The sequence below is a fragment of the Mobula hypostoma genome, chromosome 21 (assembly GCF_963921235.1).
Source record: "Mobula hypostoma chromosome 21, sMobHyp1.1, whole genome shotgun sequence".
Lineage (NCBI taxonomy): Eukaryota > Metazoa > Chordata > Chondrichthyes > Myliobatiformes > Myliobatidae > Mobula > Mobula hypostoma.
Window position 1 is genome coordinate 39,688,880 of NC_086117.1, and position 18,673 is coordinate 39,707,552.

Consider the following 18,673-nt stretch of genomic DNA (forward strand, 5'->3'; position numbering starts at 1 on the left):
CTCACAGACTCAGCTCATTCCATCTGGGAATCAACATTAAGGCTCAGTTTCACACTCTGCTCCATTTACTAGATTTGGGATGAGTTAAAGTCTAGTTCTGAGACAGATCTGTCAGTATAATTTGCCCCCAAGGCTTAGCATGAAGCTGCTGTGCAGAATTTTACAGGCAATCATATCATATCACTTGAAGAAACTTCTGTAATTTTTAGTCCGAAATATACCTCAATGCGTGTACATTTGTCATTAATTCAGAATGTCTTAGCTCTCCCTTCTGCGGAGAAAAATTTGCTTCATGCCGTTTACAGAAGTTGTAATGAGAGTTTCATATCTACATTCTATCTACAAATTACAGTACAGATAAAATATTTTGGTGTTAAGCACAAAGTTTTAGCATTGGATCAATTTTCCATTACATTACCTCCATCTCTCCAACAAGTCCCTCTGGATCATAGCCATCTATGGAGTTACTGGATCCTGCTAGACCGAGAGCTTGGGCCAATAGCTGGACAAGTTTTTGTCTATGTGTCACTTTTTCTGGATCACTTAAGGCTTTATGGATCAGTCCTCCTTCTATCTTCTGCCAGCCTCCCAAAAGATGTTCCTGAAACACAAAATTACTCAAAATTCAAAGAAAATCCCTTTTCTTTACCTAAGTGTTACCAACATCTTGAAAATTTATAAAATAAAGATGAAATTAAAATGCTCCTCAGGATATTCAAAGTTACTTATCATTCCTTTTTCCTTGATAGGAAACAATCTTAGCAAAGATGTTCAAGGGATACATGAGAAGTCATTACTGAGATAGTAGTAAATCTCTCAATCTGGAGTCCATCTGACAAACTGGATAGACCAAATGTTACATCCTAAACTGTGCAGTGTCCTCCAAGACCAGGTCTGAGTTAAATACAAGGATCTACATATCTTAGTCCTTAATCCTCCCTCTGCTACCATCAGGTAGAAGGTACAGGAGCCTCAGGATTCGCACCACCAAGTAGTTCAAGGACAGCTTCTACCCCTCAACCATCAGGCTCTTGAACAAAAGGGGATAACTACCCTCAAATGCTCCATCACTGAAATGCTCCAACAACTAATGATTTAACTTTAAAGACTCTACCTCACTATCTCATGTCCTCGTTATTTATATTTGCATTTCCACAAGTTGTTGCCTTCTGCACTCTAGTTTATCTTTCATTGATCCTGTTATATTTACTATTCTATAGATTTACTGAACATCCCCACAGGAAAATGTGTCTCACCTCACTCTGAACTGACTGCACAACCATGAACTCATTTTCAGCACGCTACAATTCATGTTCTCAATATTATTTATTTAATTATCTTTTTTTTAAACAAATTGTCTTCTTCTGCATATTGGTTGTTTGTCAGTCGTTGTACAGTGAAAGTCTACAAGAAAATGAATCTCAGGGTCGTGTTTCGTAACATATATGTACTTTGATAATAAGTTTGAACTCCAATTTATTTTCTTCCCAGACCAATCACAGGCACTTCCTCTGAGGAAATGGCTTCATTTGGTATTAAGTTGTGCTAATTATTGTAATTTTAACACATTGTACATAGACATGAAATCTCAGGACTCCACCCTCAGCTGACCTATGCTGCAAATTCTCCAGCTAAGTAGACAGAGACAGTGGAAAAATAGTCTGTATCTGAGAGTCTTAGGAAAGGGGAGTATCACTGGGCAAGTTTACATAGATTCATTATAATGCAGAGCTTTGACCGACACCAAAAATGGGGATCATAATATTATAACCACACCTCTAACCCATGCTCGTATCTGGGCAGCAGAGCCTCATAAAGCTTACCCTCGTGAAAACACAAGGCTACATATTGTAACCACCGGACCATCAGCCTGAGTGGAGACTACTAGACACTTGATCCAACAATCAACTGTGGAGACCAGACTATTGTCACCAAATGAATTTGATTTTCAGACAGTAACACAGAGCAGAAGGTTACCACTTGGCCAAACAAGTACATACTGGCTTTTTCAAAGACAAGTTGCAAGACGCATTCATGGTACAAAGTAGATTGCTTGTTTTAAGTCCTGTTCCAAGCCTTGCCTTATTGCTGACTCAAAGATTAATATGTGCTTTACCATAGTTTTCTTTGAAAAAAAACTAGTCTTCTACTTCATAACAGGGTATGCGTGAAATTAATATTCATGTCTGTGTCTACACAGTGGGGATAGACCCACTTCCCATCAAGTGGTGATGCGTACCAGCCTTAGGACCAGAACACTAATATAAAATGGTTAAAAATGTTTTGAATTGCCTCACTTTAAACAGACGATTTTCAGAAAGCTGCAATAATTATTATATACAGTAGATTCTGGTTAATTGGGACACATCTGGACTAGTACATTTTGGCCTTAATTGGCTGAAGTTCCATAGAAATACATAATTAAAAACTACCAGACAGGCCACATCGCTGTCTGACATTGAGGCTCCTGCACTGAACCGAAATAAGCTACAGAAAGTTGTAAAATTAGTCAGCTCCATCATATGTACTAGTCTCCATAGTATCCATAAGACAACTTCAAGGAGCAGTGCCTCAGAAAAGTGGCATCCATTATCAAGGATCCCCCCCACCACCATCACCCAGGACGTGGCCTCTTCTCATTATTACCATCAGGCAGGAGGTACAGAAGCCTGAAGACACACAATCAGCCATTCAAGAACAGCTTCTTCCCTCTGCCATGCAGTTCCTAATAGGACATTGAACCCATGAACACTACCTCACTTTTTTTTAAATATTATTTCTGCTGTGCACTATTTTTAATCTAACTATTTAATATACATATATACTTACTGTAATTGATTTATTTTTTCTTTCTACATGATCATATATCACATTGTACTGTTGCTGCTAAGTTAACAAATTTCATGATGTGTGCTGATGATAATAAACCTGATTCATGTTCTGAAAAAGGTATATTAAAAAATAAGACAAACTACGCTTTAGCTAAGTAACAAATTAAGAATTTAAATTTTAATTAAGAAATTAAATGAAATACAGAATGAATTAGAACACCATCAATATTATTTAGAACTATAAATTTGTGTATGTTATCAACGGAGAAATTCACCCAGTGTACGCTGCTGTGATTGACTATAAATGAACAAAATCAGTGCAGACACCTAGTGCAGATAATGGACTGCCTTTGTACAATGCTTTTGATGACAACAACCTCAAATTCTTCATTTTAAATGTAACTTTCAAGATGATTGTCAATGCCTTCTATTATTTGTCGTTCCTAACTTGTTGAAGTAGTGAAATTGTTTTATTTCACTCACGGTTGTTTCTGGCGTATCTAAGCCTGAATGCTTGAAACCCCAGCAAACAAAATAGTTCTGAATTGTTTTACTGCTTACTTAGCACCAGCTATCAGTAACAAAAATCACTGCTTTTTGAGCACAAACACACACAATTGACACCATTTAAATACTGTTCGTTCTCAGCATGGTGCAGTGTTTAATGGCCATGCAGCTGACACTAGTTAGAAACTGTTTAGCTCTGTGTTGAACTGAGGCTGTGTCCTGCTCCAGCTGCAGTGATGTCTGGCTTCGTGTCTTCAGTAAAACTTTAGTTCTGAATGCTACTTGCTTACTTTTATTGTTTGTATGATTTGTTTTTTTTTCTCTCTCTGCCCACTGGGTGTTTGACTGTCTTCTTTTTTAAGTAGGTTCTTTTGTGTTTTTTTTGTGACTACCTGCAAGGAGACGAATCTCAAGGTTGAATACTATATACATGCTTAGATAATACATACACTTTGAACTAGAAAGAGGCAGCATGTGTGAACCCCACAGCAGGCAGGTTACGGGACAAGGTGCCAGCCAATGTTTGACTCCACTTCGCCACTTAAAGCTTCCACTATTTACCCATTAACACAATGAAGGAGATTGAAGCATTGAAGTGAGTGTGCAGGGTGAGTGCCGGCTGCCTGGCTTTTGATCATTTTGTACCAGAGAGGCCTGCCACTGTGCCCGGAGAAGGTTGCCCAGGTTTTCTGCATCTTGGGTGAGGTCTTGGACCATAGATTTTTTTTGTAGTCCTATAGTTTTTTTAAATTCTGTGTTTTTCACCTGATCTTCCTCATTTTTTTTGTGCAGGGACAGGGATTTGGGGGTCGATGTGCCTGCTCCATTTGTTTGTTGTTTTTGTGTGGGGTGGTTGGATTTGCAGACTGACAATTGTGCTGCCTTTCTTTTCTTTATTTTCTTTCTTGGTTTCATGGCTATCCAGAGAAGAATTTCAGAGTTGTCTACTTAGATAATAAATGTGTCTTTGAACACTCCTGTCCCAATTAACCAGTATATTGGCCCAAATAAACAGAGAATCCCAGCTACTTTCTCGATTAGTTTCTGTTCTTTAAGAGTTGCCCCAAATAAGCAGCTATCCCAATTAACTGATGGCCTAATTAACCGGAATCCACTGTACTTCAAATAAAATACTTTGCAACTATCCAACACAAAGTCAGTAGTCGGAAAGTACTCAATTCAAAATAAGAAAAGACCTGTACAGACATATCTGAACATACATAAAAGAACAGGACAGGCACGAGGCAGTAGGGCTGGTGCTTCACTGCACCAGAGGCCCAGTTCAATGCTGACCTCCTGGGCTGTCTGTGTGGAGTCTGCAAGTTCTCTACATGGCCACATGTGTTTCCTCCAGGTGCTCCAGTTTCCTCCCACATGCCAAAGATCAGTCAGTAGGTTATCTAGCCACTTTAAAGCAACCCAGTGTGTAATGACTGGTAGAATCTAAGGGAAGTTTTTGGGAATAAATTAGTATTATTGTGGATGGATCCTCAACGGTAGGTGTAGATTTGACGGGCTGAAGGGCCTATTCCCATGCTGTACAACTCTATGAATTTGTGTCAATATTTCTCTAATATTAAAACCTTGTTCCCTATAAAGAACACCTATTGTGTCTGCCATTGTTCAATCTTCCATGTCTCAATAGGACATTTTGAGCTCCAGGTCAGATTTCAATGAATGAACTCATTCCTGTTGACTGAAGTGCAAGGAACATGCCACTTTTTTCCATAGGTCTTTGTGCTCATTGAGTTGGAAGGGAGATGCATCCAATTCCATACACTCAGCGTTTCATATTCTCAGATGGATGCGGAGGAAAGCATTACTTTAGATTGGCAAAACTCCAGGATTTTTCTGCAGACTTCAGACTTCTGAAATTAAAGATCAATTTCTAAGTGACCTCTGTGGGCAGCACATGAGGAAAATTAAAGAGCCTTTATTGCCACCCATGCTGTTTTATTTTCTTTCAACAGTTGCTTATTTGTTACACCTGAACTTGTGCCCAGGTGGGATTGCTGGAAACAGGAGGCCATGTGGTAACATCTCCAGGGATGCCTCCAACAACTGGAAATCTGCTCCTCTGCTTACATGTTAAACTCTCTCTTTCTCAGAACAGGTGGAGTATAAACACTAGCAAAGCAAACTTCAACAATAGTCAGATGAGGAGTTTAATTCTGCTGCCCCAAAGTCCAATATGGACTGAAGACCTATCCATTTGAAATCCTTACAGGCAACAAGAGAAGGAATTCCTATCAATCCAGATCCCAAAACCAAAGCAACACACACAAAATGCTGGAAGAACTCAGTAGGTTAGTCAGCATCAATGGAAATGAATAAGCAGACGACATATCAGGCCGAGGCCATTCTTCAGGGAACCAATGTGACCCAACCTATGATATTACCGATTGGTGCACCCATCCTCCTATCCTGCTAATAATTTCACTCAAAAAAATCCATTCAGAGAAAGAAATGGCAATATCAGCTCCAACAAACTCAAGATGATGACTATAAATCATGGGGTGGAAGGAAATGCTGAACGAGCTGGGGGGGACCTTGGGGTTCTAACATTTAACTATCATTCATTCTTTGGGGAACTCCTCTGTTTTGGTGGATGGTTGCGAAGAAAAAGCATTTCAGGATGTATATTGTTTACATTTCTCTGACATTAAATTGTACCTTTGAACCTTTGAAACAGACTATGTTGGGCACACTGAGATTTTTCTCTCCATTAACTGTTTCATCCAAAAAGTAACTAATTTGACTGTGAGCAACACAGTGGTGCAGCTAGTAGGCCTTGAAGCGACAAATACCCCAGATCAATTCTGACCACAGATGCTGTCCATGTGAAGTTCGCATGTTCTCCCTGTGACTGTGTGGATTTCTTTGAGATGGTCTGGTTGCTTCCCACATCCCAAAGATACGCAGGTTGGTAAGTTATCTGCCCACTGTCAATTGTCTCTAGTACGTGAAGGGGTGGTAGAATCTGGGAAGAGCTAATGAGGATGTGGGGGACGATGAAAGTAATGTCAATGTTGGATTAGTGTCACAAACAAGAGAAAATCTGCAGATACTGGAAATCCAAGCAACACACACAGAATGCTGGAGGAACTCAGCAGGCCAGCTAGCATCTATGGGAAAAAGTACAGTCGATGTTTTGGGTCGAGACTCTTTGGCAGGACTGAAGAAAAAAAAGATGAAGAGTAGATTTAAAAGGTGGGGGAGGGGAAAGAGAAACATCAGGTGATAGGTGGTAGGTGAAACCAGAAGGGGGAGGGATGAAGTGAAGAGCTGGGAAGTAGATTGGTGAAAGAAATACAGGGCTGGAGAAGGGGGTGTCCAACAGGAGAGAACAGAAGGCCATGGAAGAAAGAAAAGGGGCAGGAGCACCAGAGCGAGATGATCAGCAGGTAAGGAGATAAGGTGAGCAGGGAAAAGGAGATGGGGCATTACCAGAAGTTTGAGAAATCGATCTTCATGCCATCAAGTTGGAGGCTACCCAGACAGAACATAAGGTGGTGTTCCCCCAACTTGAATGTGGGCTCATCGTGACAATAGAGAAAGTCGTGCATTGACATATTGGAATGGGAATGGGAATTAAGATGGGTAGCCACTGGGAGATCCCACTTCTTCTGGTAGGTTTAGAGTCAATGGGTTTGCTAATAATCAGCATAGACTCAGCACACTGAAGGACCAGCTTCTCTGCCCTTTCTATGAAATTAATCTCAGTTCAGCATCAAACTCAAGACTCCTCAGAAATAATCCCTGAAATTTTCTCACTGCTCTTCAAAGCAGTAACTTCATCCTTACTATAGGTCAAGTGGTTCATTTCTTGTGAGGCTAATTTATTTTCATGATTACCTGAAATGTTATACTAACTTAGCACTGTCTGTAAATTAGAAATGAGCAATGACATGTGACACTTACGAACTTGAGTGTCAAAAGCCTTAACAACCAGAGTGCTTTGCCACTGCAAATTTAAATTAATGATGAATCTGAAATGGAAAATTAACTGCTGAAGCTGCCCTACTTTCAGTGCAGACACACCAAGCAACTGTATGCAACTACAGCTGGCTCCATTTCATGTCAACAATGAGTCTGATCAAAGTCATCTTGAAACTTAGTGTGAAGGACTTAATGGCAATAATAGGTGATCAATCTGAAAGGTGGGTTTTTCAGCTGGAAAGCCATAACTTTTGCTTTGCAAGTCTTATTTCTCTTTCTTGGTCCTGACTTATGACTGATTTCACAATCCTTCTCATCCCTCAGGGTGACATCATCCACCCATTCTTCTACCAGACTCCATGGGCAAAGTTAGATTTGTGGTGAAGGTTAGAGGTGTAACCTAATTAATGCTGCAGCAATCCCAGTTCATGACTTCCCGCAAATTGTTTACCAATGTAGGTCCAATTAAGTCTGGGTGATGCCTTCTACTATAAATGACATCCGTAATACAGTACAACTAATATTCTTGCAAATTGCAGAAATTAAGCATTAGAAGAGGGGAGGGGGACAGACTGCACACCACTTGACACACAAATTTCTCCCAAATCCATTCACAAAAGTCATCCGTACCCAGGATCAAGACAGGTGGCCCCACAAGAAATAGGAAGTGGTCCCAACATCACACCTTCAAAATACTTAATTAGATGTAATCAATCTGAAAGCAACAGAAAACATTGGTGAGAGCCACCATAAGCTGAGGGACTGCTTTGTCAAGCACCTCCACTCTATCTGTCAAAAGCAGGCCAAACATTCGAATTCCAATTCCATTCCCATTCCACCATGTCAGTCCATGGCCTCCTCTTGTGCCATGATGAGGCCACCCTCAGGGTGGAGGAGCAACACTTTACATTCCGTCCAGATAGTCTCCATCCTGATGGCACGAATATTGATTTCTCCTTCTGGTTAAAAATAATTCCCTCCCCCCCCCACCCCTTCCATTCCCTACTCTTCCCACTTGCCTACCACTTCCCCCGGGTCCCCTCCTCCTTTCCTTTCTCCTATGGAAAAACTCTCCTCTCCTATCAGACTCCTTCCTCTCTAGCCCTTTACCTTTCCCACCCACCTGGCTTCACCGATCACTTTCAAGCTATCCTCCTTCCCCATTCCCCACCTTTTTATTCTGGCAACTTCACTCTTCCTTTCCAGTCCTGAAGAAGGATTTCAGTCTGAAACAGTGACTGTTCATTCAATTCTATAGATGCTGCCTGACCTGCTGTGTTCAGGTAGGCAGGTAGGTAGGCAGGCATGCGGCTTTGGATTTCCAGCAGCAGCAGAGTTTATTATGTTATGAAAGCATGCAATGACGTGAAGCCATTCACAAACTCAAGCCACAGCATTTCTAGCTAGTAATTAGGTATTTTCAGAATTTATTTATGGCTGTCATTTATTTTGCAGGATTTGCAGAATATACAACCAGGCAATCTATTTAAATGACAGTGTTTGAGGAAATAATATCCACCAAGATTTTAGTAAACACTTCTCTTTTTTTCTTGGAAATTACGTCCATCTTAAAAGGACACAAGTGACATGAATAAATTACAATTTTATTTACAAAATGGAATGTGTTTTGAACCACTCTCATCCGCCTAATGGAACTTGGTCTCACTCTTAATAATTTCTCAATTTGCTCCTCCCACTTCCTTCAAACAGAAGGCACTCACATGGGTCCCATCTACAGTATGCCTGCCTTTTTGACGACTACGTAGAACAGTCTACGTTCCAAGCTTACACTAGTGTCCACCCCCCACCTTTCCTACATCAGTGACTGCATTGGAGCTGCTTCCTCCACCCATGCTGAGCTCGTTGACTTTATCAACTTCCCCTCCAACTTCAACCCTGCCCTCAAATTTACCTGGTCCATTTCTGACACCTCCCTCCTCTTTCTCGATCTCTCTGTTTCTGTCTCTGGATTCAACTTATCTACTATATCTATATAATACTTATCTATTGTACACCTACTGACTCTCACAGCTACCTGGACTATACTTCTTCCCATCCTGTTACTTGTAAAAATATCATCCCCTTCTCTCAATTCCACTGTGTCCACTGTATCTGCTCTCAGGATGAGCCTTTTCATTCCAGAATGAAAGAGATGTGCTCCTTCTTCAAAGAAAGGCGCTTCCCTTCGTCCATTATCAACACTGCCCTCAACCACATCTCTTCCATTACATGCACATCAGCTCTCACCCCAACCTGTCACCACCCTACCAGGAATAGGAGCCCTCTTGTCCTCACCTACCACCCCACCAGCCTTCACATCCAGCACATTATTTTTCATAACTTCTGTGATCTCCAACGGGTTGCCTATTTATCCCTCCCCATTTGATCTCCCTCCTGGCATTTATCCTTGCAAGTGGAAAAAGTGCTTCACCTGCCCCTGCACCTCCTCCTTCACTACCATTCAGGGCCCCAAATACTTCTTCCAGGTGAGGCAACACTTCACCTTTGGTTCTGTTGGGGTCATATACTGTGTTCCGTGCTCCAGATGTGGCCTCCTGTAGATTGGTGAGACCCAACGTAGATTGGGAGACCACTTCACCGAGCACCTATTCTCCATCCGCCAGAACATGCGGGATCACCTAGTGGCCACCTGATTTAATTCCACTTCCCTTTCCCATATCAATATGTCAATCCTTTGCCTCCTCTACTGTCACAATGAGGCCACACTCAGGTTGGAGGAACAACTCCTGATATTCCATCTGGGTAGCCTCCAACCCAATGGCAAGAACATTAAGTTCTTGAACTTCCAGTAATGCCCCCTTTCACCATTCCCCATTTCCCTCACTCACCTTATCTCTTTGCCTTTCCATCGACTCCCCCCTTTCTTTCTTTCATGGCCTTCTCTCCTCTCCTATTAGATTCCCCCTTCTTTAGCCCTGTATCTCTTTCACCAATCTACTTCCCAGCTCTTTACTTCATCCCTCCCCCTTCCGATTTCACCTGTCACCCTGTGTTTCTCTCTCCCCTTTCACTTTTCAAATCTACTCCTTATCTTTTTTTTCCTCCAGTCCTGCTGAAAGATCTTGGCCCAAATCATCGACTGTAATATTTTCCATAAATGCTGCCTGGCCTGCTAATTTCCTCCAGCATTTTGCATGTGTTGCTCATATGTGGAAATTCTCTATTTTAAGGTCTCATAACCATGCCTTGATGCAGTTCACCTTGCAGCATGCCGAAACCCAATCTTCCCAAGATTGCTTCATTATTGCAACACAAAGTCTAGACTAAACCTGTCTTTGCCTCCCTTTCAGCTCAATAATTGCTGAGCAGTTTTTGTGTAGAGGAGAGAGGGAATGGTGAAACAAGGGCTGGAGGGGATTGATGGACACAGAGGATTTCAGAGTGGGGGGGGGGATGAAATGAAGGATCATCTCCGAAAACTAGTGCAACACCTTCCATGTATATTATAATGAGTTTACTGCACAACATGCATTGAAGATTTTGTGTTGGTCTTTGGAGACAATCATTCATCACTCTGATAGTCCACTCTCTGAACCATCCTGATGGTTCAGCACCTGCCTCATCAGGTGATGTATGCAATTTCCACTCAGCAGGGTTTCAGTTCCCGCTCTGCCCAGGATCCACACCCCCTTTACACCTACTCAGTTTGTTTGTTTATTTATTTATTGAGATACAGCCCTTCCAACTGCACTATCCAGCAACACTAATTTAACCCTAGCCTAATCACAGGACGATATATAACTACCAATTAACTTACAAACTGGCTCATCTTTGAACTGTAGGAGGAAACCAGAGCACCTGGAGGAAACCCACCCAGTCACAGGAAGAATGTATAAACCTGGGTCACTGCAAAGTGCTGTTGAAACCACTGCACTGGTGGTAGTGTTTCCCTCAAGCTTACCCAGTTCATTGAAATGAAATTGGATCAAAAGTGAATTAAAAGCAAGCTGAAGGAACAACAACAGTTGGTAGTTTGGAAAACCTCCGAGTTCGACACCACTACCATCCCAAGTTTGCCAGATTCATGGAGTGTTACTGTATGTACTACTTCAAATGGGGGAGTCAATTCTATTTTTGCTACTGGAGGATACAAAGAAACTTTACCTCTAGCCGAAGAAGTTTCTCTCCAGCACTAAATGCATCCCAGTTATCGCTGTCCAGTTCACTGTCTATAGCTGATGGATACGATCCAAAGCAAAGGCGGAATACCTAAAATAAAAACAATCAGGCCAAAAGAATTAATTAACTGCCCAACGAGATTAATTACCACAAAAAGAAACACATTCACATTCGATTTGTCCTTAATAATAGTTAGCAATGTGAATATTTTTTTCCTCATGTCTGTTTAAATACCTAATGTGCAACACTGCCTGCAGCATAACTATTCTGTGTCATCTTGAGTTTTGAAGAATTTAGCTGGTGGATCTTCCCTGCTGTTCCTCATCCGTGATTCTATTAAGTAGGAGCAGTACCCACTGTGAACTACTTCTAGATCTTAAACAAACACATTGCCCAGTTAAAATTATTTCACCTATAATTTCTGGTATATTCATCAGACTCAAGTCTTTGATGACTGACGTCTTCCTGGGAAGAGCAATGCATGTAGGATCACAATCTGAGAAACACTGGGGTATCAAAGGCATGGTTGGAGAACCAAGAAATCTGAACACTAGGATCTGGAATGACGTGGAATATATTATGGGTGACACCGTGACACCTCTGATGGAGCCACAGTGCCAAAAAGCCAAGTTCATTCCTAACCTCTGGTGCTGTCTGCTTGGATTTTGCATGTTGTCCTTCTGTGCATGTAGGATTTCCTTGGGCAGTCTGGGTTTCTCCTACAGTCCAAGCATGTGCAGGTTGGTAGGGTAACCGAACACTGTAAATTACTGTAAATCGGGGGGGGGGGGGGAATGATGAGAATGTGGGGATTAAAAATGGGTTTAATGTGGGACTGGTTGATGGAGACCTCCGTAGTCTGAAGAGCCTGCTTCCATGTTGTATGTCTTCCCTCTCCTTATTTTATTGACAGCAAAGCTTTGGACAGAAAGCAGGGAGGTTTAAGGATCTATTTGCCAAGATTCCTGGAATGCAGGGGCTAACACATGAGGAGCGTTTGTCGGCTCTTGGACTGTATTCATTAGAGTATAGAAGAGTGACAGGGGATCTCATAGGAACATTTCGAATGTTGGAAGGGTTGGACAGAGTAGATGTGGAAAGGCTGTTCCTCTTGGTGGGTGAGTCCAGGACAAAAGGCCACAGTCTTAGAATTAGAGGGTACCCATTTAAAACAGAGATGAGGAGAATTTTTTTTTAGCCAGAGGGTCGTGGATTTATGGAATTCGTTGCCACATACAGCTGTGGAGGCCTGATCATTGAGGGTGTTTAAGGAGGAGATTGATAGGTACCTAATTAGTCAGGGTATCAAGGGATATAGGGAAAAAGCCAGAAATTGTAACTAGATGGGAGAATAGTTTAGGTCATGGCGGAGTGGTGGAGCAGACTCGATGGGCCGAATGGCCTACTTCTGCTCCTTTGTCTTGTACAGCTAAAATAGACTAGTTTAGGAAGACACCATTGTTGGAATGACCAAGTTGGGTTGAAGGGTCTGGTGCTTGTAACTTTATGACTCAATACGAGGTAACGAGGGGGCACAGTTTGAAGGTGCTTGGAAGTAGGTACAGAGGGGATGTCAGGGTAAATTTTTCACATAGAGCCGTGGGTGTTTGGAATGCACTGCCAGTGATGGTGGAGGAGGTGGATACAACAGGATCTTTTAAGAGGCTCTTAGATAGGTATATGGAGCTGAGAAAAACAGGGTAATTCCAGGCAGTTTCTAGAGTAGGTTACATGGTCGGCACAACATTGTGGGTCGAAGGATCTGTATTGTCTATGTTCTAAACTTCCAGTCGCCGATCATTTTAATTCTCTATTCCACTCTAGCCTTGGAACTTGACCACCTATACTATTCCAACAAGTTCCAATGTGGACTTATCTTCCATCCAGACATCTTGCAGCCCTTTGGACTCCTAATGAATTCAACAATCTCAGATAACTAGCTTTATTTCTATCATAACTGGCAAGCCCTGACATAAAGACATCCACTGTAATATTGACCTATTCCTTCTCACATGTTACCCGATCAAATATTTCGAGCATTCTCTTTTATTTGACATTTCCAGCAACTGCTTGTTCTGGACCTCAGATTTTCAGTATTGATTTTTCTCTTTCATTCCCTGCCTCTCTCTCTCCTTCAATTTATATTGCTCCATGCAGAGCAGCACTGGTTCATGAACATTCATCACCCTCCCTTGAACAATGTGTGTCATCTGGACCATCTTGGCCTGTAACCTATCGCATACACTCAGTGGCCACTTTATTAGGTACACCTGTACACCTCCTCATTAATGCAAACATCTAATCAACCAATCACGTGGCAGCAACTCAGTGCGTGAAAGCATGCAGAGCATGGTCAAGACGTTCAGCTGTTGTTCAGGCCAAACATCAGAATGGGGAAGAAATGTGATCCAAGTGACTTTGACCATGGAATGATTGTTACTGCCAGACAAGGTGGCTTAAGTGTCCCAGAAACTGCTCATCTCCTGGGATTTTTGTGCACAGCAGTCTCTAGAGCAGGGGCTCCCAATCTAGGGTCCACAGACCCCTCGGTTAATGGTAGGGGTCCATGGCAATAAAAAAAAATTTGGGAACCCCTGCTCTAGAGTTTACAGAGGATGATGCAAAAAGAAACAAGAGAAGAACATCCAGTAAGCAGCAGTTCTGTGGGTGAAAACACCTTGTTTATGAGAGAGGTCAGAGAAGAATTGACAGGAAGGTGACAGTACCTCAGATAACCAAGCGTTACAACAGTGGCATGCAAAAGAGCACTCTGGGCTGCACAACACATCAAATCTTGAAGTGGATGAGCTACAGCAGCAGAGACCACAACCATATACTCATTAGCCACTTTATTAGGTACAGGAGGTTCAACATGAAGTGGCCACCAAATGTACATTACCGCTGTTCTCACCACCCTCTTTCCTTTCTCCAACAGAGAACAAGGAAAAAGCACTCATAGTTAAACCTATTTAACTGAATTCCCTGGTTGGAACAATGGAAACAACTCCAGTACACAGACATCATTCAAGTTAATGCTACTGAGACACATAAAAGTAAACTAATTTTCCAAGTGTGCAATAAATCTAGAACCCATCTAGACGATCCTGGCAATGGTACAACGACTATCAGTGAATGGAGCTCTTTGAAGTTGAGAGACGGCAGCAGCATTTAGATGTTATCTACTGGGTTTCTTCTACTATTGACTACTGTTAAATGCATTCTGTTTATACTGATTTTCCTGTGCTTTTTAAACAGGAAACAATATGGAAATTTGTTTGATTACTAATGTAAAATGAATCAGAATAGCAAGTCATTTATTTGAAAGAGTTATTAAAACTTATTTATTCAGCTACAGCATAGTAACAGGCTGTTCTGACCCAACGAGTCTGTGACACCCAATTACACTCATGTGACCAATCAACCCAATGACCCATACGCCTTTGGAATGTGGGAGGAAACCAGGATATCCAGAGGAACTCCTTGCGATCATAGAGAGAAGGGACAACTTGCAGACAAATTATAGAGTGGAGGAACTGAAGCCGGGTCACCAATACTGTAATAGCATTAGACTAACTACTATACTACCATGCCACCCACAATATTCTGCCTAAACACATCTTTACTGTCCAGATGCTCCTGAGATATCTACATTAGACTATAGTGTATTGATGACAATTTCGCCTTTAATACTTCAAATTCAAGCAAACTCATCACCAAACTCCTGAGACCTGGGATTCAACACTTCACTGCAAGTCGGTCCTTGACTTCTTGACAAATACACCACAATCAGGAGGGATAAGCAAGAACACTTCAGCCAGGATTCTCAACACTGGCACCTCACAAGGCTGCGTCCTCACCCATATACACTCATGACTGTACAGCAAATCCTCCTCCAACTACAACTACAAGTTTGCAGATGATACCACCATAGTGGGCCATATCTCAAGTAAGTTCAAAAAGACTAGAGTAGCATGATGCCATGACAACTTTTCCCTCAACGTCAGTTTAACAAAAGAGCGGGTCACTAACTTCAGGAAGGGGAGTCGTGCACATGCTCACATCCACATCAACTGTGCAGAGTTTGAGGAGACTGAGAGCTTCACGCTCCTAGAAGTGAACATCTACCCTGGTCCACCACATAGATGTCAAGGCCAAGAATGCTCACCAATGCCTTTACTTCCTCAAGGGCCTAAATAAATTTAGCATGACCTTGTCAGCCGTTACCAATTTTTATCGATGCACCATCAAAAGCATTGTATCTGTAAATATCACAGCTTGATATGGCAACTATTCCACCTGAGACCGCAAGAAACTGCAGGGAGTTGTGGACACAGCTTAGCACATCAAGGAAACAAGTCTACCCCCATAGGCTGTCGGCACTTCTCACTGCCTCATTAAAGCAGCCAGCATAATAGAAGACCCCACCCACCCTGGATATTCCCTCTTCTCCCCACTCCCAATGGGCAGAAAATACAAAAACAACACACATAAAATGCTGGAGGAACTCAGCAGGTCAGGCAGCATCTATGAAGATAGTCGACGTCTCAGGCAGAGACCCTTCTTCAGGACTGAGAAAGAAGGGAGAACATGCCAGAATAGAAAGGTAGGAGGAGGGTAAGAAGGCTAGCTGGAAGGTGACAGGTGATGCCAGGTGAGTGGGGAAGGTCAAGGGCTGTAGGAGGAGGAATCTGTTTATTCTGGCATCTTCCCCCTTCCTTCTCAGTCCTGAAGAAGGATCTCAGCCCAAAATATCAACTATCTATTCTTTTCCGTAGATGCTGCCTGGCCTGCTGAGTTCCTCCAGCATTTTGTGTTGTTTTCGATTTCTAGCATCTCGTGTTTAGAAAATACAAAAGCCTGAAAGCACATCCCACAAGGCTCAAGAACAGCTTCACTCCCACTGTTACAAGACTATTGAATTGCTCCCTGGTACAATAAGATGAATTCTTGATACAACAATCAGCCACATTATGATTTTGCACCATATTATCTACCTGCACTGCACTTACTCTGTAGCTATTACACTTTATTCTGCATTTTGTTGCTGATTTACCTTGTTCTACCTCAATGCACTGTAAAAGATTTTATCATAGGAACTGTATGCAAGACAAGCTTTTCGCTGTACTTCAGCACCTGTGACTATAATAAACCAAGACCAATTCCAGTGAATTAGGCGAGTTCAAAGCAGGAGTTTCCAACCTTTTTATGCCATGGACCCCTACCATTTGACAAGGGGTCTGTGGACCCCAAGTTGGGAACTCCTGATTTAAAGGGAGTACATGAATTGTCGCCTTGTTAACTAGGAAAAGAATAGAGCAAATGTCACCTGGTCAGGCAGGAAATTGAAACAACAGGATTCCCAACAGAGGATTATCAGAGTTTTACTATTTTTTTTAATTTGCTGTCCTAATAGTAACTTTGGGTGGTGGGGTGGAGATACGTATCTATCAAAGGAGGTGTAAGGCACTTCTTCTCTCCAGTAGTCTACAAGTCATCCTTGGGCAATGTGTAGCACCTGCTTAGCCCTGTGAAGCCACGGGAGCAGGGGGTGGATGGTCGTATGAGCTGCTGGTGCATATCACGTCCTAGTTATGCAATCACTGATGCCAGAATCTCTGAAGAGTGTGGATAACGGCTGGGGTCACCTTCTTGTAAAGACACTGGCCAAAAAAAGGCGATGGCAAGCCACTTCTGTAGAAAACTTACCAAGAGCAAACATGGACATGGAAAGACTATGATTGCCAAAGTTATACGACATGGCACATAATGAATGAACAAATAGAAACCATCGTAAATGCTCACAGGGCAACCAGAACTAGACTGGCTCCTCACTAAACTCATTCCCAGTATTAACCATCACCCCCTTGTGACTCCAAAATGAACCTTGCTTCTATCATTCCACCAATATGACAATCAAACTCCAATACACCGATTGCATCTAGATGAACTTTCTTGACTACCAAGCTCCCCTCCCTGACTGGAAAACATCAGTCTCAACTACTTGATTTCCAATTTCTTGAGCTGCCAAACCTCCTAATGGAATCCTCAGTTCCCAGCTATCTCCACCACCAAGTACTCATTTTCTTTCACCCAAGACCACTGCAAGTCTCATTCAAAACTGTGAACCCCAGTTCAATTCTCTCTTCCTCCACGTTTCCCTTGCATGCTACGAAAAACTCTAAGGATGACCAGCAGCACCCTGCAAAATGTTTATCAAGTTTGCCTTTAATGGTGCTCTACAACTGAGGTCACTAACAGGTACAGCAGGTTATTATTACCAGATGGTCAGCAGCTTTACTCAGCAGCGCAGATATTTCAACAGTGCAGAGTAGGTGGGAGATGCAAACTGGAAGAAGTGCATTCTATTTCCATGAAATGCGTACTAAGAAAGGTAGCCTGGCCTTTCAAACTGCAAAATTAATCTAATTAATGCAAATAGGTAATATTAAATATGCATATTTCATTCAATAATTGAATGATGTAACAAGATGAGCAATTCTCCATCTTTACAATGCTTTAATCTATAGTGTGGGAGGGCAAACCAAAATAAAAAATCCTACAAGAATAAACTACTTACATCTCTCATTTTGATTAAATATCCTACACGTATTTGTCCTTCATGGCCCTTCTCACATCCATTTCAAACACAAAATACCCAGAGTCAAATTTCCAGAATATCTAAATTTCTCTGCAATGTGACTTTATTGAAATATACAGACACACACACATAACGAATAGCACTGGACAACAATTTTTTTTTGAAGTTTTGCTTCTTCAGAATTTTTTTTGGTTTATGATAGACCACTTGAAGCTGAACACAAATATAATTTCTGACTACCTGTATCACGTATGAATTTGAAGAAACAAGAAACTAACTTTTATTGAATATAATGCGTTTAGTTGCATAACAATGCTGATCGTTTGCTGTGCAAAAAATGTTTTGTTGATTATTTTTGTTTGTACTCAGTGTCTGAGGCTTCTCATTTAATGACTGCAATGTCCTGGTGAAGCCTTTCACCATGTTCCTCACTAACAGTGCCAAGATTTGCAGGGAAGAAGTCTTAATGGGAATGCAGAAAATGAATCTTTACTGACATGTTGCACTTCATGGTTTTGTATGCTTGAAGTATGTTGTCAACCAGCTGCACGTAGTCTGGTGCTCTACAGTTGCCAAGAAAATTTTCAGCAAAATGCTTGAATGCCTTCGATGTGACTTTCTCTGGTCCCACTAGAGGTTCTTCGAATTGCCTGTCATT

At 41.8% G+C, this 18,673-nt stretch overlaps 1 protein-coding gene across 2 annotated transcripts in view; it reads right to left on the reverse strand.

Annotated features, from left to right (window-relative positions):
• The window catches only part of abca2 (ATP-binding cassette, sub-family A (ABC1), member 2), a 583,930-nt gene that overhangs the window by 318,990 nt on the left and 246,267 nt on the right, over positions 1-18,673 (reverse strand). For both annotated transcript variants that reach the window (XM_063073801.1, XM_063073800.1), the window contains exons 6-7: positions 11,403-11,507; positions 419-601 (exon numbers count right to left, since the gene is read on the reverse strand). In XM_063073801.1, coding sequence (XP_062929871.1) covers positions 419-601; positions 11,403-11,507 — 288 coding nt within the window. The remainder of the gene's footprint in view (positions 1-418; positions 602-11,402; positions 11,508-18,673) is intronic.